At 40.3% G+C, this 27,355-nt stretch overlaps 2 protein-coding genes across 7 annotated transcripts in view; one reads left to right on the top strand and one right to left on the bottom strand.

Moving 5' to 3' along the window:
* Fam126b (family with sequence similarity 126 member B) overlaps positions 1-18,744 on the bottom strand; it is a 64,981-nt gene extending 46,237 nt beyond the window's left edge. For 4 of the 6 annotated variants that reach the window (XM_040753560.1, XM_040753557.1, XM_040753561.1 and 1 more), the window contains exon 1: positions 18,660-18,744. The gene's annotated coding sequence lies outside the window, so the exon portion shown is untranslated. The other 2 variants (XM_040753558.1, XM_040753559.1) reach the window with 2 other exon arrangements.
* A 125-nt stretch (positions 18,745-18,869) lies between these two features.
* Positions 18,870-25,798, top strand: Ndufb3 (NADH:ubiquinone oxidoreductase subunit B3). Its single transcript, XM_005070608.4, has 3 exons — positions 18,870-19,105; positions 21,299-21,464; positions 25,510-25,798. The coding sequence occupies exons 2-3, from the start codon at positions 21,301-21,303 to the stop codon at positions 25,664-25,666; spliced, it is 321 nt and encodes a 106-aa protein (XP_005070665.1). The 5' UTR covers positions 18,870-19,105; positions 21,299-21,300; the 3' UTR covers positions 25,667-25,798.
* The last annotated feature ends 1,557 nt before the right edge of the window (positions 25,799-27,355 follow it).

Here is a 27,355-nt window from a genome sequence, read left to right as displayed (position 1 = left end):
TTTGAGTCTCCTTAATTTTAGTGTGTAATGTTTATTTTTATATTGCAAGTGTTTTTATTATAAATTTTATTTCAAAAGATAGTCTACTAAAGAATAATAAGATGGAGAACCATTGAAGAAAATACCTAACACTGACCTCTGGCCTCACACATATGCTCACATATGTGCATATGCACTTGTGTATGCACACGCGCGTGAACGCGCGCGCGCACACACACACACAATGAAAAGAAAAATCAAAAGACTAGGGAACGGCCTTCCCTTTGTCAACAAGACAATGATAGGCAAAGGTGTAGCTTCTTCCTTGAAACTTTCCTTTGAGACAGGGTCTAACTACACACCCCGAGCAGGCCTGGAAGCTCACTATGTAGATGATCCTGGCCTCAAACTCATAGAGATCTATCTCCCTCTGCCTCTCCAGTGCTGGGATCAAAGGTGTGTGCCAAAAAAAAAACTTAGGTCTCGAGATAACGGACACTGTCAGTGAAGAACAATCAACTTACTTCCTCAAGTACTGAGGCTTCAATATAAGGAGGGCAAACCTGGTGTCATCCCTGAGACAGCCTCTAGAGAGCTGCAGGGATCCTTCTCTAATGGCCCCATGAAAACTAACTAACTAGTACTTTGTGAATGTTAGGAAACTGCCAGGATCCAGAAAAATAAGTGCCTTGTGATTAGAGATGGCTGTGTTCAGAACTCATAAACTGCCTACCAATCATATTAAAGATCAGTTAAAGACTACAGATCCTTCCTTCCTAAGTACAGAGATAGTTGAAAGGAGCACAGGAAACTCAGAGATGAAGGCATGCACCATCATACGTGGCTAAATATCTTTTATTTTTCAAGACAGGGTTCTCTGTGTAACAGTTCTGGCCTCCAACTCGAGAGATCCACCTGCCTCTGCCTCCCAAGTGCTGGGACTAAAGGCATGCACCACCACCACCAGCTCTGGCTAAATGTATTTAAAAAAAAAAAAAGATGTGCTAAATCAAACTGGTATATGAAAAACTATAATAAGTGAGAAAAAAATTGAATTGGAACAATACACTTTCCAGAAAAAAAATAATGTACTTGAAAACAGAGAAACATAAAATTAGTCAGGATGGAAGTAGAATTCAAATAGCCTGCACTTTATCAAGCAGGAACCCAACACAAACTCTTGATTGTATGTATTTGGTAATCCCAGTTTATCTAGTTGAGCCAATGAGACCAGCAAGGGGAAAGATTTATGCAGTGTACACCCAAGACAAGGAATCAGCACTAGTTAACTACCCACGGAGGGTAAGGTGGACTACGTTTTGATCCACTGATTTTATCCTCAAACTTTTCCAGCTGTGTGAGAATAACTAGGGAATATGGCCATAAGAACTACCCACATGCATCTAACTTTTCTTCTATTATCTATAATTAATACTAATAATACTAAGATAGCTAGAATATAACACAAAGGAAAAGCTAATGTTCAGAAAATATTTTTTTTAGCTAGGAATGTGGCTCCCTTGGTAGAAAGCTTGCCTAGCATGCACAAGCTACCACACAAAGCAGGCATGGCGGTACACAACTATAATTCCAACAATGGGAGGTGGAAGCAAGAAGATTAGCAGTTCAAGGTCATCTTTGGTTACACAGAGCCAACTCTAGCTAGAAATCCAATAGAAAGTAAGGAAAAGATGTATTTTTTAAATCACTGATTATTTTATGTGTCATATAGTATTTCTAATTTCTTCTGCTTCAAATTATAAGTAGGAAAGCAGATAATTTGCTATCTGAAATATTTCGAAGGTGACAAGTAATAGCATAAACCACCACCTTGCCTGGCCTGAAACTCACCATGCAAACCATAGCTGGCCTCAAACTCATATAGGTCAACTGCCAGTGCCTCTTGAGTACTGGGATTAAAGGTATACATCATTACAACCAGCTCACGGGATCATAGTAAGAGTTCTGAAAGAAACTTTGAACAGTGTTGAGACTATTAACGCCCAGAGATACTTCTGAGTTTGGACTAAATGTGTCTTGTATCAGGAGATAGCCATAACCCTGTAGGGGCCCTTAGGTGGAATGTGGTGTTTGAATGAGAAATGTCCCACACAAGTTCATATATTTGAACCCATGGTCCCTAGTGGAATTGTTTGGGGGAGCTTATGAAAACTTTAGAAGGTGCATTTTGTTTTGCTTTGTTTTGTTTTCTGTTTTTCCAGATAGGGTTTCTCTGTGTAACAGTTCTGGCTGTTCTGGAACTCATTAGTAGACCAAGCTGGCATCGAACTCAGAGACTAGCAAGCAATACTTAATTCAAAACTTATGCACAATGAAGTCAACATTATAAATCAGCCCAGCAACCCTATGATGCTAAAAGGTCAGCCTATAAAAGAAAATAATGAAAACAATAAGTAACAAAAATCATTACTACTCACCAAAACAATACAGAGAAACCCTGTCTCATAAAAATCAAAAATAGCCGGGCGTTGGTGGCGCACGCCTTTAATCCCAGCACTCGGGAGGCAGAGGCAGGCGGATCTCTGTGAGTTCGAGGCCAGCCTGGTCTACAGAGCCAGTTCCAGGACAGCCTCCAAAGCCACAGAGAAACCCTGTCTCGAAAAAACAAAAACAAAAAATAAAAATAAAAATAAAATAAAAAAATTACTACTCAACGACATGTCCTAGTTACCAATGATTTTAAGTTATATAATTTTAGCAATAATTGTCTTTTCCATTCTTGGCTATCTGCCTGCTTTAGTGACACTGTCTTGCTATGTCTTCAGCATGCAAATCTCATTCTTGCTCATTTTTGCCAATGTCTGTGCTGCCAGCTGCTTACACTGTTTTGTTTGTTTATTCAGGTCTTACCTCCTCAGAGTGTAAAGGAAAATGAGCCCCTGGAAGAGCCCACCATCTGTTCTCAAACACTCTTGATCCCCAAATCATATTCACTGCTCTGAATGGTAGTTATTATTATGTGTTTACTGTGGAGCAGCTGTAGTCTGGGGTAGAACACCTGCCTAGCATGTACAAGACCCTGTGTTCAATCTTCCACACTGCAAAACCAAACAAACTCATCTACTATCTATTTTGCCCCACTAGACTACAAGGCTAGCTACATGTGGGAGGAAGTATTTATTCACCACTATATCCACAATGTCTACACAAGGTAACAGTAATTTCATATACAAGGAAGGAAAGGAAAAATTATGTAAGAGCACTGAGGCAAGAAAATAGGGCTGAATAAGATTCAGAAAAACCTTACACAAATGCTGAGGTTGGGATAGCAAAGAAACTGACCTGAGAACCAGGACGGCCAGGTAACCGATAAATCACAAACAAAACAAACGTATCATAAGGCAAATACAAGAAAATGTGGGTGCTATGCAAACGGCTCACCAAGGGTCACTGTCCTCCTTACTACTGAGTTTCTAACCCTCTAACTGTATCTATTGCTAGCCACATATCCCTGTCCAATCCCTTGTTCTAGAACACAGGAACCTGGGAATCTTCATTGGCTACCCACTGAGCTCTGCCAGTAACTGTATCATAGGTGATGGCAGTGAAAACAACAGAATAATGGCTTCAGAAAAATCTATCCTCCATAAAAGCAATGAAGCATGAGAAACACTGTCAGACTAACATTCCTAATGAACTTTGGAAATTAACCAAAAGTTTAAAGCAAACTGGGACGTGTATATTCAAGAAAAGCAGCAGTGGAGACAGTTGAGTAGATAAAGAAAGCACTTGCCATGCAAATCTAAGGACCAGAGTTCAGAGTCAGGATCTCCAAAATTCAACAGAGTAGACATTAGCATGTTTATAATTTTAACACCCATATAGAGAGATGGGTGGTGGGGCAGGAAAACCCCAGGAAGCTCAAGGGCCTGAAGCAGAAATTAAACAAGAGACTCTGCTTCAACAAGGACACACATACCACATCCGTATTCCCCACACACGGGGAAGGTAGGTTGAATCTGGTTAAGAACAGAGTTTTGTACAGCTTTAATATGCCCTGTCCCCATGCTCCACAACAGCTGAGAACTAACAGCCCACAACCACAGTGCGAACCACTGGGGGCAGCCTCTGAAGGACACACCAGGTTAAGGTGCCTTCAAGGCTTCATTTCCAGGGAAATGTAATTTCCTGGAAGACCCCACCTACAAAGCTATCATTGCTTAGCACTGACCAGGAGTTTTAGCCAATGCCAAAAGCCATTCTCTAGAGGCAGCTGTTGATAACAGGGTCATTTTTTCCCTTAAAAACATCATGGTTCCAGCCGGGCGGTGGTGGCGCACGTCTTTAATCCCAGCACTTGGGAGGCAGAGGCAGGCGGATTTCTGTGAGTTCGAGGCCAGCCTGGTCTACAGAGCCAGTTCCAGGACAGCCTCCAAAGCCACAGAGAAACCCTGTCTCGAAAAACCAAAAAAAAAAAAAAAAATCATGGTTCCTTGAGATACTGGGAAAACAAATGGAACAAATATTTGGGCAACAAAAAAGATTTTTTTTTAAAAAAACTGGAGAATGAGCTAGGCATGGTACCCCACTGCCTACAAGCCCAGCCCTCAGGAGCCTGAGGTAGGAGGGTCAGTTCAAAGTAATTCTCAGCTATAAGAGATCTTAGCTCAAAATGAATGAATGAATGAATGAATGGGAGAGGGATCCTAGAGATGAGTTGTCCACACAAATTCCCAAGAATCTAGAAGGTAATATCCAGTTTAGGAGGACTTATGTAAACATGCTAGGTTTATAAGATTTAAAGAAGCTGGTATTCAAAGAACAGAATGAAAAAAGGAAATCTCTGGATGTGATCACATTTTAACCTCTAAACATTCCCATCCTTATGTAGTTAACAGACACACTTCAAAACAAACTTTAAGGTAAAAATATGTAAGCTAATTGACATTTTCCTGTTTGTGTTTGCCCTCCATTTTTATTGTAGTATAAGACATATATAAATTTTACCACCTTATCTAAGTGTACAGTTCAGTGATATTAACACGCACTCATACAGTTATAAGTCATTATCTATCTTCATATTCCTTTCATCTTACAAAAATAAACTTTATAACTATTAAATGATACTCCCCATGTTGTCTCTGCCCCATTCATTCCCTAGCAGCCACCATTCTATTGTATGTCTTGATTTTTCAGCACTCTAAATACCTCACACAAGAATCAGTATTTTGTGTGACTTGCTAGTATCTCTTGGTATAATATATCCAAAATTCATACCTGTTACAGAATACTGTAGAATGTTCTCCCTTGTTAAGGCTGGACAATAATCCAGGGTATGCACAGGACGTTTTATATTTTCCTAATCAATTCATCTGTTAATGGGCACTTACTTGACAGCTTCCAACTTTTAGGTATTATGAATAATGTTGAAAGGAACATGGGTATACATATATTTTCAAGACCCTGATCCTAATTCTTATGGTTTGTTTTTCGTTTGTTTGTTTGTTTGTTTGTTTTGGTTTTTCGAGACAGGGTTTCTCTGTATTGTTTTGGAGGCTGTCCTGGAACTGGCTCTGTAGACCAGGCTGGCCTCGAACTCACAGAGATCCGCCTGCCTCTGCCTCGAGTGCTGGGATTAAAGGGGTGTGCCACTAAAGCCCGGCTACACTCAAATGGTGTAGCACTTTTCTTATGGGTATTATACATAATGCAATCTCTAAAAAGAAAAAGCAGGAAACAATAGAGGATATTAAGTGTCCTGTTGCGTAATTTCAACACTTGAGGCTGAGGCAGGAAGATACCAAGTCTAAAAAAGTCAATCTGGGCTACATCATGGGACAATTTAAAACAAAAAATAAAACAAAGAAATTGAGGGGCATGAAAGAGGAACAGACATCTAAGCATCAATACACTTCTTCCTTTCTAACAATGACTATTATTAACTCATTAAATATTAGAAAAGTCGATATACATTTTCTAACTTTAAATATAATTAAATGTATACAAAGCAGTTATTTTTAAATCTTATAACGAATTAGGAAAATAGCTAATCAGATCTGTCAATCCTCTTATAGTAGTTTTTAATGAATGTCTTTCCTATTTAGATTTATAATTTTTCTTTTTTAAGTGTATGAACATTTTGTGTGCATGTATGTCTATGTAACACACGTGTGCAGTGTCAGCAGAGGCCAGAAAGTGTCAGAGTCCCCTTGAAACTAAAGTTACAGACTGCAGTGAGCTGCCATGTGTGTGCTAGGAATTGAACCCAGGTCCTCTGGAAGAGTAGTCAGTGCTCTAAATCCCTAAGCCATCTCTCAAGCCTCTAAGATTTTCTATATACTCAGCCTATATTTCTCCTTAAAGATTTGTACATTATTACAGGGCTTATTTTCACTAGCTAGTATTTTATAGCATGTACTATACTTGCTGTTTAGGTTAGGGTTACTATTGCTGTAATGAAACACCATGATCGAAGCAACTCGGGGAGGAAAGAAAGGGTTTGTTTGCCTTATGGTTCCACATCACTGTTCATCACTGACAGAAGTAAGGACAGGAACACAAGAGGAACCTAGAGGCAGGAGCTGATGCAGAGGCCAAGGAGGAATGCTGCTTACTGGCTTGCTCCCAATGGCTTACTCAGTCTGCTTATAAGACCTAGTACCACCTGTCCAGGGGTAGCCCTACCCACAACAGGCCAGGCCTTCCCACATCAATCACTAATTATGAAAACGTCTGACAAGCTTGCCTACAGTCCACTCTGATGGAGGCATTTTCTCAATTGAGGCTCACTCCTGTCCAGTGACTTTCGATTATGCCAAATTGGCATAAAACTAGCCAACATACTGGTGCTATTTCAGACATTTTACATAATCTACCTATATACAGTAATCCCATGTATCTGTTATTATCCCAGTCTTTCTACAGGGCCTTATCTTAGCAGAGAACGCCTGGCACGGCCTATCTTCCCAGTCTCTACATGGCGTCTCCTTTGAGGCACCTTCTCTGCCTCTCTCCCCAGCATTCTTGTCTCCTAGCCCTGCCTATCTTCCTGCCTCTACTGGCTATTGGCCAAACAGTGTTTTATTCATCAACCAATAAGAGAGACATATATACAGAACATCCCCCTTCAGTAAACAGTGGGGTCAACTCTCTATCAAGCTAGACTCTAAAAACTGTTTCTCCTCCTTAGAGTCTTGTACTATCTAGTTTAGATTGTCCTCAAACTTGTAATCCTGCTCTAAAAGTGCTTAAAGTACAGGCATATACCACCACACCGGGCAAGACTACCCGAACTTGGAAGATCTCACCCAAGAATATCACACATGTTGATTATGCTGAAAATATCATGTTTATTTCACTGGTCACAAGGTCCTTACATAAAAGTTACATTTATACCACTGTATGTATGTATGTATGTATGTGCGTACGTAGGTGTGCGCACACACACATACACACACACACACAATTTAGAAGTTTTCCACATTAATGTTACCAACCAAACTATATTCTTCAAATGAATGGTTCAGCTAGCCTTTATCACTTGTAAAGAAGTTGTTCTGGCTAATAGGAACTGTCAACATGACTGGATTTGGAATCACCATGGAAACACACTGAGTAAAAGAGGGGAAATGAGCCAACCACTATTCATCTATCTTTACTTTCTGTGGATACAATTTGACCAGCTGCCAACATGATGTACCCTACCCTAAAACTGTGAGCCAAAATAAACCCTTCCTTCCTTAATTTGTTGTCAGGCATTTTGTTACAATAATGAAAAAATAATACAGAAGCTACCTGATAGGCCAGCTTAAATTCTAGAAAAAACATAAACCATATTAGTATGCTGTTTCATCACATTTCCCAAATAACCCAGAAGGAGCAAGGCAAGAACAGGCAACAAATCAAGGTGGCAGTGCAACTAAGTTATCATTTGGCCCTTAGATGCAGCAAACTCACCCACCCTCTCACCCCACCCTCACCCAGAGACAAGGTTTCACTATGTAGCCCTACCTGTCCTGGAACTTGATCAGTAGACCAGACCACGCTGTCCTCGAACTCACAGATTCACCCTCTCTGCATCCCAAATGCTAAGATTAAAAGTGTGCACCACCACTGCCCAGATAGATTCAGCAAACTTAATGGTGTTCAAAGTGTCTATGACAGATGATAAGGTAGCTGGATAATCAGTATGTCCCTATGGAAGAGTCACAACACGGGACTAATAGGCCAAAAACTCCACATAAGGCAAGCGGCATTTTGGTCACTCCTGACATTGTGAAACTGTCTTGTACATGCATGGTAGGATGTTCAGAGCATCCCAGCTCACTACCCACAAGAGGCCACTCACATTTTCTTTGAATTTGACATCTCCAAATACTGTCAAAATATCTCCAAATATGCCCCGGGAGCAAAGCTGCCCTGGCTGAGAACTTCTACTTTAAAAGAGAAAGAACTGTGGTTCCTTCTGATGATGGAACCTAAAAACAGCTCCCTGTCTAGCTTGTATCCTGGGAGAAAGTATTCATAGTTACCATGTAACCTAACGCATCTTCAAGAATTGAGTGCTCTGATCCACTAAGTCACAGACTGAAGCTCAGCAGATTCCATCATTAATGGAAGTGACAGACACACATTAGTTCTTTTCTCCTCTTCAGCATGCAAAAGAGGACCTCTACTTCTTTATCTTCTAGTTAGATGTGATGTGATCAAAAAGTAAAAATGATTTCCACAATGGAATTTCACTGCCAGAAAGCAGTATCTAGCATATTCGTACCTTGCTATATCACCCCGATAACAGAATCAAAAGGATGCACTGCTGACCCACCAAGTCAAGACAGCAAGCCACCTGTAATCACCCAGGCCCATGCAGATTTTACAAGGCAATAAATACACCTTTTTCTTAAAAACAAACAAACCCAAGTTATTATCTGAAGTTTGGCTGTAACTACTGTGACCACATTACTGGCTAACCCTGACTAGAACAGTTACACAACAAGACTGCAGCAGGCCACAAAAGCACAAGTAAGAGGAAAAAGAAGGGCTCTAGTATCTAGGGCTTTTACTTCTACAAAATGTCACCTCCACCTTATTCCATACCCTTGTAAAATTCCCTACAACCCAAAGAAAAGAAGAGAAAAAAAGACTTTGGCTTATGTGTGGTTTCATACAGTAAGCTGGCATTTCTACAACCAAGACTAGCCCACTAGGAGAAGAAAAGGAAATACCCCGTAGGCTCAGCTGTAGACGATGTATAAAGACACCAACAGATCTAAAAACAGAGGTGACCAGAGATATGGATATAATGGTTTGGCTAAATGTTTTCTGTTTAATTAGTACTTGTTCACTAGGCTTATGAACAAATGACCCTGTTATCAGGGACTGAGGCATAAATTAAACAGAGTCCCAATCCTTATTTATATATTTTTTGGAACAGGTATTGCTAGACAACTCAGGCTGGCACTGAACTTGTACCCCTCCTGCATAAGCGGCTTGAGTGCAGGCATGACAGCAATGTACCCTACATTCAGCATTCCCTCATCAGTGTTGATTAGCGATTCCCTGAGAACTCAAGCTGTCTCACTTCTGCAAGCATTAGTCTACAGCTACTCTCCTCCTGGGAATACCCTGAACTGTGTGCTAACTAACCTACTCTTCTTTCAACTCAAATGAAACCCTCTTACAGACTTTTTCTCTCTGTCAGCGCAGCCCTCCTCTCCCACCCCAACAAGTTGTCAGCCTAGGGCCCAGGGCTGTGAACAGAATTCAATACTTCAAAAAGAACAAAGTTCTAATTCTTTGATCAATCTACAACTAAAACTTATATTCTCATTAGATTATGAATGTACATGGGGGCACAAAGTTTTCTGTGATTTGGATACTAACAGAAATTACAGCTATCTTCATTGTTAAGTTAATAGTTATTAGAGACATTAAAATATCATGTGAGTCAGGTGGTGGTGGCACACACCTTTGATCCCAGCACTCGGGAGGCAGAGACAGACGGATCTCTGTGAGTTCGAGGTCAGCCTGGGCTATAAAGCTACACAGAGAACCCTGTCATATGCTCATTACTGTTTCATGACATATTTGTGTCCCATCCAGGGTAAAACTATTTCTAATCTCATTTACCCATATATTTAGATAAACACTATCTTAGGTGTTCCTTTGAGGTTACTATGGATGACAGTTAACTATCTTGAGAAACATATTTCCTTTACTTGGGGTGGGTTTCACTCAATCAGTTGAAGGCCAAAATAGAACAAAAATGCTAACCTTTCCCCAGGTAAGAGAGCTCTTCCTGCCTGAATATGCTTTTCCCCTAGCATATCAGCATCTGTTGTTGCTGTTGCTGCTGCTGTTGTTTTGGGGGTCAAAACTGTCCTTTCTGGATCTCAAGCCAGAACATTTTGGTGAAGAATATCTACATCAGCTCTGGTTTTTAGACATTTGGACCCTGAAAGGAACTACATCATTAACTCTGTTGAGCTGCTTGCCAACTTATCATGTGGTTCTTGAGACTGGTTAACTTAGTCATATGAATTCATAATGAACCATACACAAGTATCATTTTCTGGTGGTTGTTTTTCTAGATGATAAACACACCTTAAAGATGAAAAATGTGCTGAAACCATCTTTTGAGTTTCTTGGAACACAGAATGCTTATTTTAGGTGGTGCACCAGTACAGCTTCTTCGCAAAAGTGACATCAAAACTTAATAATTTTGGGGGGGCTGGAGAGATGGCTCACTGGTTAAAAACACCAGCTGGTCTTTCAGAGGTCCTGAGTTCAATTCCCAGCAACCACATGGTGGTTTACTGCCATCTGTAATGAGATCTGGTGCCCTCTTCTGGCCTGCAGGGATACATGCAAACAGAACACTGTAAACATAATAAATAAATAAACGTTAAAAAAACTTAATACTTTTTCTTCTCAGAAACTTGTGTACAAGTTTATAAATCCTATTAAACTACAACTTCTCTGAAGCAGAGCATTGGGTTTGCATTTCTAGTTCTCCAGATGAAATATATAGTTAGATTTTATTCTTAATTGATGAATATCTTAACAGCAATAGCAGACACAGTAGAGAGAAAAAAGAAGCAAGTATGAGAAAGATTACTAGTTTACTGTTATACTGAGAAAGCCTGTCTTGAAAAAACAAATCCAAACCAAAACAAAGATCAAGTTCTGCCTAGGGTTTCTAAAGACGTTTCTTAACAGATGAATGAACTCACTTTGTTTTTCTTTCTCCTGCCTAGAACTGGCCATCCAGTATCACTAGTGACCTTGAGAATGGAAGACAAAGTAAATAAGGACAAAGAAGAAACAAAGAAGGCACCCGGGTCCCTGACAACTCTAAGGTCTATTGGTTCTAGTTTATTTATTTCTGATTTTTAAGAATTTAAACAAAGAAGTGATTTTTTTTTCAAGACAGGGTTTCTCTTTGTAGCCCTGGCTGTAGACCAGGTTGTCCTTGAACTCAGAGCTGTCTACCTCTGCCTCCCAAGTGCTGGTATTAAAGCCATGCGCTACCATACCTGGCTAAGCAGAGGTTATTTATCTACTTTTAGCAACCAAAATAATTCCAACTGGTAAGAAAGTGACTTAAGCAACAAACTAGACACCTCCAGCCACTTTAGAGGTGCCTCAATGTAATACAGCTACAGTGTATGGAAGGGGCAAGCAGGAAGTAAGGCTGACTGAATAACCTCTACTCTCTGAGGGCACAACCACAACTACAATTCAGCTGGAAGGGAGAAAGGAGTCCAGTACACTGAGAACTGTCATACTACAGTACTGCAATCTCTTGCTAACACTGCAGGTCATAGCACAGAAAAGTAACATAGCTTGCAAAACTGTTACCAGAAAAACAAAACTGCAAGAAAATCAGAATTAGGGAAATAAAACACTTTATTGAAAAAAATGTTTAAAAAAGTTGTTTAAGGGGCTAGAGAGACAGCTTAGCAGTTAAGAACACTGGTTGTTCTTTCAGGACACAAGTTCAATCCCCCTTGCCCCATATTGCAACTCACAACTGTCTGGAACACCAGTTTCAGGGAATCTGACGCCCTCTGCTGGTAACCATGTGCACCACATGCACACAGTACACAGACATGCACCCATACACATTATATATAAATTTGGTTTTTTGAAACAAGGCTTCTCTGTGTAGCCCTGGCTGTCCTGGAACTCACTCTGTATACCAGGCTGGCCTTGAACTCTCGGGGATCTGCCTGCCTCTGCCTCCTGAGTGCTGAGATTAAAGTCATGTGCCACCACCACCACCAAGCACATAAAATAAATTTTAAAAATTTAAAAAGCTGTTCAAAAGTTGCACTAGTTCTTTTTTTTTTAAGAGGAAAAACTGACTCAGATTTAAGCTTGAAGAAACACTGATATATCAAAAGTTAAGGCTGATTCTCATTATCCCATGTTTTTAATTCATGAAAATTTTGAACAAATCCTTCATACTTCCTTTCCATTTACTGTCTTTTGTACTTGTATCTTTTTGTTCGTTTGGGGTTTTTGGAGGAGGTTCAAGACAGGGTTTTTTGTAGCTTTGGAGGCTGTCCTGGAACTCACCTTGTAGCCCAAGCTGGCCTGGAACTCACAGAGATCCCCCTGCCTCTGCCTCCCGAGTGCTGGGATTAAAGGCATGCACCACCAATGCTTAGCTTTGCACTTGTGTCTTAAATTTTAACCTATTTTCACAATTACTTACTTTTGTGTGTAGTGTGTATATGGGTCACGAATGCATGCCACTCTACTTGTGGAGACAAGGGAACAACTTTTAGGAGTTGGCTCTCTCCTTCCACCCTGATGTGGGTTTTGGGGACTGAGCATAGAACATCAGGCTTGGAGGTGACAGCCTTTATCCACTGAGCTATCTTGTCAGCCCCACATCTTTAAATTCTTATTTGATGTCCTAGCAAAACTTTTCATAAATTCTTACAGTGACTGTGTCATTTATGGACTTTCTTTTGTTCACACTGTCCACATTAGCCTAGGACCTTGCAGCCCATGCCAATGCTCTACTGCCAAACCACACCCTTAGTCTTTTGACTGTCTTTCATTTTAAAGAAAATGGAAAATAACCTGGTCCTTCAGTGACTTACTCCATAAATCCACATAAAGCATTACATAATACATTATAAAATACAAATATGCAAAGTTTCATTATCCCTAATAAAAGACCAGCTAACAATCCAATAGAAATCAGTATGGAGAGACAGTGGTATCCCGTGTTCATTGAAGGACTATTCACAATAACCAAAAAACAAAATCAGCTTGAGTCTACCAACTACTGAATGAATAAAGAAAATGTGTCTCATATATACTAGATATTATTGAGTTAAAGAGTGAAATCTTGTCATCAGTGACAACATAGATAAACCTGCAGTACATTATGTTAAATGTTAGTTATAAATCTCACTCACATATAGAATCTTTAAAAATTGATCTTGTCATATAGTACCCCATAGATGTGTATAACTATGTGCCAATTAAAACATGAAGTGAGGCAGGTGGGATGGCAGTGGGTGAAGTGTAAGTGTGATAAACAGCTCCATCCTCTGAGCCCACATGACAAAAGGAGAACCCACTCCCCAAAGTGGCCTCTGACTGCCACACACGTGCTGTACGTGAGCCACACATACAAACATGCATACACAAACTAAATAAAGTACTTTTGTTTGTTTTGAGACAAGGAGACAGGGTTTCTCTATGTAGCCCTGGCTATCCTGGAACTCTCTGTAGACTGGGTTGGCTTTGAACTTAGAGATCCACCTGCCTCTGCCTCCCAAGTGCCATCACCGCTTGGTTAACAAAATAGCTGTATTTGATGGCACACAGCTGCAATCCCAGCACTTGAGAGGTTGAGGCAGATCAGGAGTTCAAGGCCAGTCAGTATTCAGGACATGAGTACAGTATTCAAAACAAAACTAAGTAAATGATTAAAGAAAAGAAAAAGCTGACAGAACCAAGGATATCTAGCTCAGAGATGAGATGGCTCAGAAAGCAAAATGTGCTTGTCATGTAAGCCTAAATGTAATCCCCCCAAAACCCACAGTAGAAGAAGAGAACCTCAAAGTTGTCCTCTGACCACACAACATCCCCCCAAAAGCATGTGTGTTTACACAGTAACAAATCCCTTTTTAAAAGAACCAAGGTTTACTTAGATCACAGGTGTATGCCACCATGTCTGGTTTATGATGTACATGAGATTGAACCCAGCTAAACATTCTGCTGACAGAGCTAAAGAGTTACAGTTTCAGTCCCATTAATAACATGCTAAAGGAAACATTACAAAACCAGGCATGAAGCACAATTGTAATCCCATCATTTAGAAGACAGAGGCAAATCCAGTTTGGAGTACTAGTGAATCCCCGTCTCAAAATAACCCAAAAGCAAAAGCAAACAACAACAAAGATATCACTGGGATTCCAGCTTCAGTACATTAAAAAGACGATAAAAGAAAAAATACAGCCAGGTGCGGTTAGTGCCACCCATGATCCCAGCACTCTGGAAAGGGCATGATATTTATGAATTTATAGCCAACCAGAGTCACACAGTAATACCTGTCTCAAAAAAAAAAAAAAGGAAGTCATGTGATGGATGATGAATTACCTTATTTAAAATTGTTGAAGGCTACAGTTACTCTATAAGAAAATGACTATTCAGTGACCATTTTTATCAGTCAATTTCAGTGTCCACTACCACATTCTATGACTATTATTTTGGCAATTAATCCTCAAACCTAAAAATTACTATAATTTAAGGAATAATTAAATCACTATATATATTACACCTCTGAATTTATACTCCTTTTTCAATACTTGTCACCAAACAGCCAAATCTCCAAACATTAGTTCTAAATAAAGTCCATGAATTTCTAAACTTGACCCATGCATATTAAGATCAAATGATTTGCAACTAAGTTTACTACATATTATTGAGTGAATATTGTTCAAATATCAATCTACATAATTACATCAAAGTTCCACTGAAAACTGTTTATTCAAGTAAATTTGCAATTATTTTGTAATTAGTTTTTTAAGGCTTTTTTTTTTTTTTGAAATAAGGTTTTTCTGTGTAGCCCTGACTGTCTTACAACTCAATCTGTAGTAACAGGCTGGCCTCGAACCCAATCCGTCTGCAGCGGCCTCCAAGCACCTGAATTACAGGGGTTGCACTACCACCACCAGGCTAAACTTGCAATTCTTATTTCTCAATTTTAATTTAATTCAAGGACAATATAGCCTTACGACACATTATGAAAAAAGGTGAGTAAATATCTGTGCAAATTAATTAGTACAGAACTAATTTGTGAAAGAAAATTGCTTGACTTATGGAAAGTAGTTAAGTGCCAAGTAAAAACTAATTCAAACCAAAACATTTACCACATCTTTATTTTTGGTGACTTCAACTTCCAGCTAGAAAAACTGCCCTAGCTATGACTTTAAATGGAAACAGTTTATTGAGCTACAAAATACTGGTAGATTTAGTAGCTAAAGCTGTTGTTACTGGTTCATACCACACCAAGTGACAGAAGTTGATTTTAACAAAAGATTCTAAAGTGAAGGCCAGATATAAACCAAATCATTCAGGAATTTGTTTCCTTGTAAAATGTATCTGCCTCCTTCATACCCCACCCTTCACCAAGATTCTAAAGGGAAGCACAGACAAAATATATGCGTGTGTCCCCTTTTTGAAAAACTAAAAAAAACCTCCTGGACTATTTTGAGACATCTCTATCTTTACAGAGGATTCTCAAAGTAGGTCCGACTCTTTAGTGTGTACTGTGTGTGTGTGTGTGTGTGTGTGTGTGTGTGTGTGTGTGTGTGGTGTAGCTATCATCTGGGCAGGTGAGGACTCATGTGAAGGTCAGAGGTTGATGTGTCTTTCTCATTCACTCTCCACCTTATATACACTGACACATGCTCAGCAGAACCCAAAGCTTGTCAATTTCACTAGTCCAGCTAGCCAGCTCACACTGGGGATTCCCTGTCTCTGCCTACGAGGTGCTGAGATTATGGACTGGCCACCAACAACCATCTGGCATTTATGTGGGTCCTGGAGATCCAAACTCTAATCCTCACTCTTGCATGGCAGGTGCTATCCCTGCTAAGACATCTTCCCAGTCTCCTTTGAATGGACTATATTAATAGCAAGCATGAAGAACAGAGCTAGAAAAGAGACAAGTTCATCAGAAGGCTGTAGCAGCAAGGGGCTGTATTAACAGTAGGTGTAAACAATCTTCATAGATTTTTGTGCCAGTGCTCACTAAATCTACTATATTACATTTTAGACACTGGCAAGTATTTGGTTCCCATAATGGGAAAAGAACATGGTCTACTAACCAGGAAAAAATGTAAAGGAAAACTATTTTGGGGGTGAGGAAAGGAAACAATGAGACACAAAATAAATCTCTTATTCTGGTATTCAAAGAACAGCAAAATATTGTTTTGTGTAGTTGACAGTACAATTTGGTTGAGGCTTCTGCCCATAATTTATCATTATAGTTTTTAATTATGTAGTACTGTTTTTTTCTATAAGAAAGCTCAGCCATCCTGAAAATCATTGAACTTACTACACTAAATAAGATGCCAATGCTGTGTACTAACAAGAATGAAACAAATCCATACTACCTATTAAGAGCTTTTGGGACTGGCTGTGATGGCACATGCCTTTTATCCCCATACTAAGGAGGCAGAGGTGAGTGGATATCTGTAAGGCCAGCCTGCTCTACAGAGTGAGACTGAAAAAAAAAAAAACAGCTCAAGGGTTATATTAAAAAAAAAAACTTCCAAGATCTATTTTGAAGCAAGCAATAATATTTCCTTAAAATTACTTACAAACAGCTTTGACATGGAAAGCTTTCAGAAAACAAGAATATGATTTATGAATAATCACCCAGATACTATTAGATGATAATTTGGGATAGTGTTTTTTATAAACTATTTGGTAATTCCCTACTGCCTATTCGATTTATGACATTCAACAATGACACCTACTGGCCACTGAAAATCAGCCATTAGTTCTCTAAGATAGCTTAGAGTAGACTGGTTACATAAGAGAAATACACAGAAACACACACACACTCTCTCTTAAATCAATCTAACTAAAGGCAAAGAGTTATTTACAGGTGTGTCAAGCATTATAGCACTTCACCTAAAGCAAAAATATAAGTTTTCTTTGTGACTAAGACAGCATTATTCTTGTAAAAAGATAAAACACAAGGAATGAAACATAAGTATCATTCTTAAAATTTTATTTGAAGCACTAACAAATACCTCAGTGCTCTGGACATTTCAAAACAAATTCTAATGACCCATTTCTTTTCAAATGCTATTCTGAGAGATTAAAAAACCAACATAGCATGTACTAACATAAATGACCAATAGCAGAAAAAAAATCAGATCTTAGAAAGTTTTCCTAATATGTAGCTCAAAACAAGTCCAGAAAGATACTACACTTATCTTCTTACCTTCTAACTTGAAGGCAGCATCCCAAAGAGCTTAAATTTCAATAATTTATAGTGTGCCTTTTAAAATGTTTTCTAGTCTTTTAAGATGAGTTTTCCAATGAGTTATAAAATCAAATGCCCTTCCACAATACACGCTGACAGGAGTTTGTTTTAGTACTGTATTTCACCATGCAAACTGTAAATTTAAAAGACTTTTCAAGACAAAATAGTCTTTGACTTGCAAATACATTTTTAAACCTAAGTCAAAGACATTTTTTTAATCTAGGAAATAACGCACAACTGGCTTCTCAGATTTAACAAAGCAAAACACTTAAAAGTTGACGCTCCTGTTTAGATTCCCATCTTATTTTCACAGCCCTTAACGTCCAAACACTGGGGACGAGTTGTCTGCCAACTAATTTACTGTCCATCTTTTAATCTGCATTTACCTTCTTCCATAGACTTATAAGGCTCTCCACTTTTCTGGAGGTTAAACATGTTTGAGCCGCAAAGCAGCAAATTCGTGTACTACAAAACACCCATCTCCAGCTAACGTCGTGTCATTTCTCAACCCCAGTCCTTATTTGGGATAAGCGCTTCGTGACTACTCTTGCCTTCATGCTGTCCTCCTCCTACGGAGCCTGCCTGCCTGGGTAGAAAACACTGACGCCAACAACAACAAGAAGAAAGTGTTCAGATGTGTCAATGGGTTGCAAGTGCTCCTCTTCCACGAGGGTCAGTCGACTTGTTTGGAAAAATAACTGCCAAGGGTTACATAATGTCCGGACACTAGTTTTCAGATCTGACCGCCAATAAATATCTTTCTTCCCCGCACCGTTCCCTATCCCAGGAAACGGCCCTGGGAACAACCCCTCGGATTTCACTCAGGTGTCTGCAATGCCGCGTCCTTCTCTTGCCCGAGGCTTCCTGCAAGAAATTCCTTCAGCCCTCACTACCTGTGCCTTGCTCCCGCCTCCTCCCCGCCTCAGTCCGCGCCACTGCCACCCTCACGCCCTTGCTAGGCCCCCAAGTCGCCCCACAACACTCAGCCCCAACCCGCCTCGGCAGCCGCCTTCTCTCACCACTCTGCCGAGCTTGCTACCAGGTCCGCAGGGCTCCGGATCCGCCAAGAGTCCTGCTGCCGCCTCCCCACCACACCTTCGTCAGCTCCCGGCGACCGCGTCGGCAGCCGGAGAAGAAAACCCTCTTCACCCGGCACTGTGAGCGCCCCCCCTAAGACAGCAGCACCGCCGCCTACCTGTCACCCCGCAGCCTCAGGCTTCCTACCGCCACCGCCTCCCGCAGCAGCCTGCCAACTGCAGCATAACAACCGGCCCTCTCATTGAGTGGGCCCACGCGCTTAATAACGGCCGCTCTCATTGGCCGCACCATGGCCTCAGCCCGCCCCCCGGTGCGCCACCTAAATATTCCTCCCGGCAGCAAGGAAAACACGGCTTCCCCGTCCTCTTCTCAGCACCTTCTACCCCAGTCGGATTCCACCTGCAAAGTGTGGAGAACGACGTCAATTTCCAGTCTCCCTTATGCCATCTCTACCTTGTCTGGGAGCCTTGCGCCAGGACCGGAACGCTTAACATCTCCTCCGCGTTCCTGCCGTAAGGAACTCGAGGAGACGACGTCCGTTTCCGGTTGGCTCCAGCTGGAAGGTTGAATTTTGAGTGTCCCGAGAGGTCAGATTGCTGTCAGGTAATTCAGGGAGTTGATGGGAGACCTCTGGATTAGGAATAATCCAGACTGTATTTAGGGAAGTGCAGAAGTGAGAGTGCCGAGAGGGACCATCTCAGACCGGGAGGAGGGGAGCGCTGCCGCCAAGTACAGTTGAGCGGAGGCGAATGGAGGATGCCCTGAGAATTACTGTAGTGGTAAATCCCAGAGATTACCCCCCCACATCGCCCCCGCCGCCGCTACCACATGCAATTTCCTCCTTGCCTCCTGGATTTTGGGGTTGTATTTGGGTAAAAATCACTCCCCTGATCCAAAAATACTTAAACTAGAAAATTTCCAACGGATGCCTCACAAAATCATGCCTATTTCATATTCCCAGGGTTAAGGACTGGGTACTAAAGTAACAGCATTTCATTTGTCTTTATTTTCTTATATTTTTTATGGTCTTCTCGGTTTCTAAGTGAGGGAAAATTGAGTTATATACTTGAAAGCCCTTGATGAGCTGAGAAAATACATGTCGTGGAAGTAACATTCCTTAGGGAAAGTAAGTCAACACTTCCTGTGCTAGAACAAGCCACTTGTAATGGATGTTGGTCATCATCTAACTTCAAAGTTTTCTGACTTCTGACATAAGCAGAGAGCTTTTAAATTTTCTATAATTAATGTGTTCTTTCTTTGTTGAATTTTTTCTTTGATGTTTGTAAATGCATGGTTCTAAACGCGAAATAATTCCCTGTCTTTTCCCTTGAGGAGAGAATCAGTTCCTTTAAGTTGTCCTCTGACCTTTACATGGGCGCATACACACGCAAACAAATAAGGCTTTAGGTAAAGATTCTTTTAAAAATAGGAACTGTTAGCCCTTGCGTACAGGATTGAGAATTCAAAGTCATTCCTGACCTCATTTCAAGTTTGTGGTCAGACAGAGTAAGGAAAGACTGTCTTCAAGTAAATAAAACAATATTCTTGTAAGATAGGGTGGCGAGTATCCCAATGATAAAGTTATGTGTACTTCATTCAGAAAAATGTTTGATAAAACATATTCCTTGTCATGTACATATAGAAAATTCTCAAGTAGTGATGTTCAATAGATATGTAATGGAGACCACATATGTAATACTAAATTTTCTAGTAGACACTAAAAGTAAAAAATATATATGTATATATGTACAGATATATATCATATTCTTATTTAAAGATATACTCTGAAGCCAGATGTGGTGGCGTACACCATCAATCCCAGCACTTGGGAGGCAGAGGCAGGCAGATCTCTTGAGTTTGAGACCAGCCTGATCTACAAGAGCTAGTTCCAGGACTGCCTCCAAAGCCACCCACAGAAACCAGTCTCAAAAAAAAAAAAAAAAGAAAAAAGAAAAAATACACTTGAAAAAAAGTATACTCATATACCCAGATAATTCCAAAGACACTCTAATATTATCTTACTGATTTTAGAATTTGCTTTGATACCTGCTACTCCTTCAGAGAACCTGAGTTCATTTCCAAGTACCCACACCAGACAGCTCACAATCACCTACTTACTATTTCAGCTCCAGGGGATCCAATACCCTCCCTCGACTCTGTGGGCACTGCCATGCGTGTCATACACACACACACACACACACACACACACACACACACACACACATAAAATCTTTTAAAAAAGAATTTACTTTGAAATTTAAATTAAGTGAAATTTCTAGTTCCTTAGCTACATAGCCACGTCCCAAATGTTAGTGGCTACCTAACAAAAACATCACAAACCCAGGAGAGGAATTGGTGGCCATTGGTATTCAAATGTTCTTTTTTCATGCGTGTTTTGGCTTTTCAAGACAGGGTTTCTCTCTGTAGCCCTGGCTGTCCTGCAACTCACAGAGCTCCACCTGTGCCTTCCTTCTGAGTGTTAATAGTATACTTTATAAAAGCTTTCTACTCGCCGGGCAGAGGGGTGGTGCCGCACACCTTTAGTCCCAGCACTCCAGAGGCAGAGGCAGGCAGATCTTTGTGAGTTGGAGACCAGCCTGGTCCACAACAGCTAGTTCCAGGACAGCCTCCAAAGCCACAGAGAAACCCTGTCTGAAAACAAACAAACAAACAAAAACCTTTCTACTCAGAATTTTCAGGCATTTATCTTTTTTCAAAACATTTCACTTGTAAACATCAAATTTGACTCTTGGATATCTACAACTTCTTTCCCTTCTTTTTACTTTTTTCCTATAGACATGGCCCCTGGGCATGGACACGAACAGGGACATGGACACGGTCACGGTCATGATCATGGTAAATTGGTACTTCCAGATTACAAACAGTGGAAAATAGAAGGAACACCATTAGAAACAGTCCAGAAAAAACTTGCTGCACGAGGGCTGAGGGATCCTTGGGCTCGGTAAGATGAGTCTGAAAATGTCTTCTTTTGAAGTGACTTTTATTTCTTTGTATAACGGGGCAGGAATGCTTGCCCGTATCTGCCACAGTGCAAGTATGCAGATAGATATGATTCAAGGGAGGCCTCTCCATCCACCATGTGGGTTCTGGGGGTAAAGCTGCACAGCCAGTACTTTTGCCCACTGAGCTATCTCCCTGACCCAAATCTAGTGGTTTGTGAGTTTAGAGAGTCAGTATCTTGTTCCACTTCATTTTCTGAAAAGTGGCTTTTTTGGGGAGCGACATCTCTAGACAGGGTTTCTCTGTGTAGCCCTGGCTGTTATGGAACTAGCTTTGTAGACCAGGCAGGCTTCGAACTCACAGAGCTCCACCTGCCTCTGCTTCCCGAGTGCTGGGATCAAAGGTGTGCGTCACCACTGCCCAGCCATTTTAAAGTTAACTCTATCATTTTGTTAGTTTTTACAAATGGGCAACTATGGAATCACTACTGAAATCATGATGCAAAATATTTCTATTATCCCAGAAAATCTATGCCTTTTTCAGCTGTTGCCAATGACTGGCTCCTGGCAATTACTGCTCTGCTTCTATCTCTAGTTTTTTCCTTACTAATACCTTCTACATTAGAATCCTGTGGAATGCATCTTTCATCCACACCTCTCACTTAATGTTGATTTTGTGGGGCAGAGAGAGCTGAGTTTTCTCTTTTATTGGCTTGTTTTTTAAGTACCAAGGGATAAAACTCATAAGACTTTTTACCCTTGGGTTTTTCTGGTTTTTGTTTGTTTTGTTTTTCTTGTTGTTTTTGGTTGTTTGGTTGGTTGGTTTTGGGTTTTTGAGACAGGGTTTCTTGTGTAACGTGTCCTGGAACTGGAACTCATACTGTAGACCAGGCTGGCCTCAAACTCAGAGATCCACCTGCCTCTGCCTCTAGAGTGATGGGACTAAAGGTGTGAGTCACACATTTTGTTTACCACAGTAGCCATTCAAATTATTTCCAGCTCTTGGTTCTTATTATGAATAAAAGTTGCTACAGCAATTCACAAATCTATCTGGATATGTAAATACCTAAGAGTGAGATTTCTGGATTATATAAGTCTATGGGTCTTTATAAAAACTCCAAACCATGTTCTAAAGTTGTGTTATTATCTCCCATGCCTACCAGCAGTGGATGAGAATTTCAGTAGCTTAATGGTCTCATCAGTATGTAGTGTTTTCAGTGTATTAACTTCAGCTATTCTAGCACCAAACATGGTTGTTGCATGCTTGTACAGCCTTTGAAAGATGGAGGCAGGGGGATTGGAATTACAGGACCATCCAGTATCAAATTGGTGGCCAGCCTGAGCTATATAAGAGTCAGTCTCAAAAAAAGGTAAAAGAGATGAAGCCCTTCTAGTAAATATGTCAGCAGAACATTGTGTGGGTCACACCCCATTCCATGAACACAGATGATAATGTTAATTATTCTATGTATCTATCTGGTTTTTTGGTGCAGTATATCCTCAGGTCTTTTGACCTCTTGTTATGAGCTATAACAGTTCTTTATATATTTTGAAAATAAACCCTTCATCATATATAAATTTTGTAAATGTTTTCCCAGAGTATATATCAGTATATAGCCTGTCTTTTCATTTTTTAATGTTTTAAATTCCAATAAACTCCCAATTAAGTATTTTTTTCTTTTGTGACTGTTACTTTTGCATCTCATCTAGGATTTTGTCCTATATTTCTAGAAGTTTTTTTTTCCTTTTTGAGCAGTTATGTGTGTAACCCAAGGCAGACTCAGACCCCTGATGGTCTTGTCTTAGCCTCCTAAGTACTGGTTAGCAGTTTCCTTTTTGAGCAGTTATGTGTGTAACCCAAGGCAGACTCAGACTCCTGATGGTCCTGTCTTAGCCTCCTAAGTACTGGTTAGCAGTTTCCTTTTTGAGCAGTTATGTGTGTAACCCAAGGCAGACTCAGACTCTTGATGGTCCTGTCTTAGCCTCCTAAGTACTGGTTAGCAGGCATGTATCATCACACTCAGCTCATGGTTTCCATGAGTTTATACATGATGATTTACTTTGAGTTAGTTTTTTTATTTAAAAAAAACATACTCATCTTTATGTGTGTTTTGCCTGCATGTGTGTCTGCACCACGTGTGTGTTATTGGCTGCTATTGTACTTGTTTTGGCTTTATGCTCTTTCGGGGGCTCGCCACCCAGCCCCCAAATAATACACACAAAGACTTATTATTTCTTATGAATGCCCAGTCTTAGAGTGGCTTATTTCTCGCCAGCTTTTCTTAAATTATCCCATCTACCTTTTGCCTCTGGGCTTTTTCCTTTTCTCACTCCTGTATATCTTGCTTTCCCCCCTTACTCCGTGACTGACTGTGTGGCTGGCCCCAACATCAACATCCTTCTTTCCTTGTTCTTGCTCCTTCTTCTGATTTCTTCTTCTATTTATTCTCTCTGCCTGCCAGCCCCACCTATGCTTTCTCCTGCCTCACTATTGGCTGTTCAGCTCTTTATTAGACCAATCAGGTGTGTTAGACAGGCAAAGTAAGACAACTTCAAGGAGTTAAACAAATGCAGCATAAAAGAATGCAACACATCTTTGCATGATTAAACAAATGTTCCACAGCATATACAAATGTAGCACATTTTAAAATATTATACCACAACACATGTGTCTGGTTCCTGCAGAGATGAGGAGAGGGTGTGAATCCAGCCTGGGTCCTCTTGAAGTGCAGTCTGTGCTTTTCACTAATGAGCTCGCTCTCTGGCACCATGAGTTAGTTTTCATTTTATTTGAAGAAAGAAGGGAGGCAAATATCTGAAGATACTCAGTTGGTTCAGGACCATTTATTAAAAGGTTATTCCCAGTTGAATTACTTTGATAAATATGTCAAAAATCAATAGACCATATCCATGTGGTTATTTCTGGATGTTGTGTTTCTCTGTTCAGTGTGTCTGCACTTAGGTCCAATACCACAATCTTCAATAGGATACTATAAGATCTCCAATTACCTTCCATTGGTTAAGCTATTATGGGTCTTGTTTTATTTGCCTATAAATTTTAGTATGTGCTCATCAATTTCTACAAATAGCCGAATTGGATTTTAATTGGACTCTCATTCACTATTTCACAGAAATGTATAGTGGAATCTTTTCATGTTTTTATTGGACTTACATCAGTTTGGAGATAATTTATGTGGCTATAACAATGAGTCTTTAAGAATACATGTGATTTATGACTTTTTGAACTTTTAAGCATTATTTTCTTACCTTTTATACAGATCTTAACATTTTGTTAAATTTATTCATATTTCTCGTACTATCTTAAGTGTTATTTTAAACTGTGTTGTTGACAATTAAGATTGTAATTAATTTTCACACACTGACTTTATATCCTATTCATTATTTAACTCAATTTTTGTTTTAACTAAATTTTTTTTCCTTTTTTTTGGTTTTTCGAGACAGGGTTTCTCTGTGGCTTTGGAGGCTGTCCTGGAACTCCCTTAGTAGTCCAGGCTGGTCTCGAACTCACAGAGATCCGCCTGCCTCTGCCTCCCGAGTGCTGGGATTAAAGGCATGCGCCACCAACGCCCGGCCTGTTTTAGCTAAATTTTTGGCCTAGTAAATTATTTTATATGTCCCTTAAATTGTAAATAATCTCGCTTTGAACCTGGTGTGGTGGTTGATGCCTGTAGCCTTACAGCTTGGGAGACTGAAGCAGTATTGCCATAAGCTGGAGGCCAGGTTGGCATATAGAGTGAGACCCCATTTCAAAAAACAAAGAAATCAAGGCTGGGCAAAGTGGCTCATGCCTTTACTCTCAGCATTTATACAGAGGCAGGTGGAGCTCTGCGACGCCAGCCTTATCTACATAGTGAGTTGCCAGGACAGCCAGGCCTACATAATGAAACTCTGTTTCAAAAGACAGAAAGAGAAAAACACAAGAAAAAAGGGTACTAATGTAGCATTTCAGTATTGAAAAAGAAGAAAATCAAATACACTTGGCTCAATTAACGTGAATTGCATGTGATTATCATTTCTCTTTTTCAGCAATGAGGCTTGGAGATACATGGGTGGCTTTGCAGAGAATATCACCATCACGAACGTGTTGCTGAAAGGGTTCAAATGGGGATCTGCTGCATTTGTGGTCGCCATAGGGGTTGAATATCTCCTGACTTCCCAGAATGATGATAAAAAGCATCACTGAAGATAAAAAGCATCACTGAAGACGACATCTGGTGACTTCTCTCTTATAAAAGCAAGATTTCCTCACTCTAGCGTCCTTGACTTGTATGTTTGTCCTTGAAAGAATGGTTTAATAAAGTAAGGAAAAACTTTGGTTTTTTTGTAACTCTTAAATAAAATTAGAAAAAAAATTTCATGTATGTACCCAACACTTGGGAAGCTAAAGAGGATCATGAATTCAAAGCTAGCATAAACTACATAGTGAGGCTATCTCAATAAATAAACAAACAAATAAAACAATAAGGGGTGTGTGTGTGTGTGTAATGTTGTGTATTAAGGTACCAGCAGCAGTTTATTCTGCATGTAGCAGGCAGCTACCAAATTTAACTTAAATGAATGTGTTCTAAGAGGGCTTTTTTTTAAAATGACATATTTATTCCAGTTAGCCTGTATGTGCACAGGTGTGGAGCTGTATACTGAAGCTTAAGACAACTTACCAGCAGCATGCATGCGCATGCATGTGCACGCACACACACACACACACACACACACACCAAACAAACAAACAAAAAAAAACATGACTCTCTCCCCAAATAAGCCATCAGTTGCCAGTACTTTCTTGGCTATAGTTAAAGCTTCACAGGTCCCTCCACTATCTATGATGGAATGTTGACTGGCTGAATCTTGTAGGTAACCACAGTGCAACAGCCATGTCACATCAGAACACAGCATTCCTTGTGCTCTTTCCTTTTCCATTCCTTCTGTGCCCTCTCCATGATATTCCATGAGTTGTGTGTGTGTGTCTGTCTGTGTATGTCTCTGTGGAGTGCTTGATATTAGATGTCCCACTTAGGGCTGAGCACACAACATTTATTCTCAGCATTTTAACCACTTAGTATTCTTTATATTTTGTGGCTGCTGGCCACAAAAAAAAGATTTCTGACCAAGGTTGAGGGTGAAGATAATCTATGAGTACAAGCATAAATATTTAAAAGACAGTTTGACAAAGTGACTATTTAGCAAAACAATGGTAGTTAAGTTCTCTCCTGAGGCCTATGATCTCCTGAGCCATAGACTTGACCAGGCCTACAGTCTTACTGAATTCCCTCCTGTGGAGCAGGCCTCAAATCCAAACAAAGTGGTTGGATAACAGTCATGCCACTATTACACCAGCAGGCACATTTTGTTTGGCAGGTCCATGTTATAGCATGCAGGTTCCAGTACTGGGTAAGGCCACTATCTTTTCCCCCTCAGCTATCTGCCTCCAGGTTTTTAAACTGGAGTTGGTCTTGCTGTTTAGAGGGATATACCTGTGTATCATGTTCATTTTTATTAGTCCTATTTTCTCCTCTTAATCCTCACTGTTTCCATGCTGAGAAAAACCTTGATACTTTTTAATAAACTGAACCCTTTCCCATGTTAAATCTTTAACATTAAGTTACTAGTTAAGACTAAGAATATTCTTAGTCTTAACTAGTGAGAGAGCCGGGCGTTGGTGGCACACACCTTTGATCCCAGCACTCAGGAGACAGAGGCAGGCAGATCTCTTGAGTTCAAGACCAACCTGAACTATAAAGTGAGTTCCAGGACAGCCAGGATGGCTTAGCAGTTTAGATCTTAGGCTGCTCTTCCACAGGACCTGCCTGGGTTTGAGTCCCAGCACCCACAAGGTGGCTCAGCAACTTGTGATTCCATTCCAGGAGGATCAACA

This window comes from Mesocricetus auratus, unplaced genomic scaffold, assembly GCF_017639785.1.
Source record: "Mesocricetus auratus isolate SY011 unplaced genomic scaffold, BCM_Maur_2.0 Super-Scaffold_100010, whole genome shotgun sequence".
NCBI lineage: Eukaryota > Metazoa > Chordata > Mammalia > Rodentia > Cricetidae > Mesocricetus > Mesocricetus auratus.
This window is presented reverse-complemented; position numbering and strand designations above follow the sequence as displayed.

What these genes read in the sequence shown, in the direction of transcription:
- Ndufb3 (XM_005070608.4), top strand. Translation starts at nt 21,301, where the DNA reads ATGGCCCCTGGGCATGGACACGAACAGGGACATGGACACGGTCACGGT. An exon ending in CTGAGGGATCCTTGGGCTCG is followed by an intron (nt 21,465 to 25,509) that starts GTAAGATGAGTC and finishes TCTCTTTTTCAG; the next exon opens with CAATGAGGCTTGGAGATACA.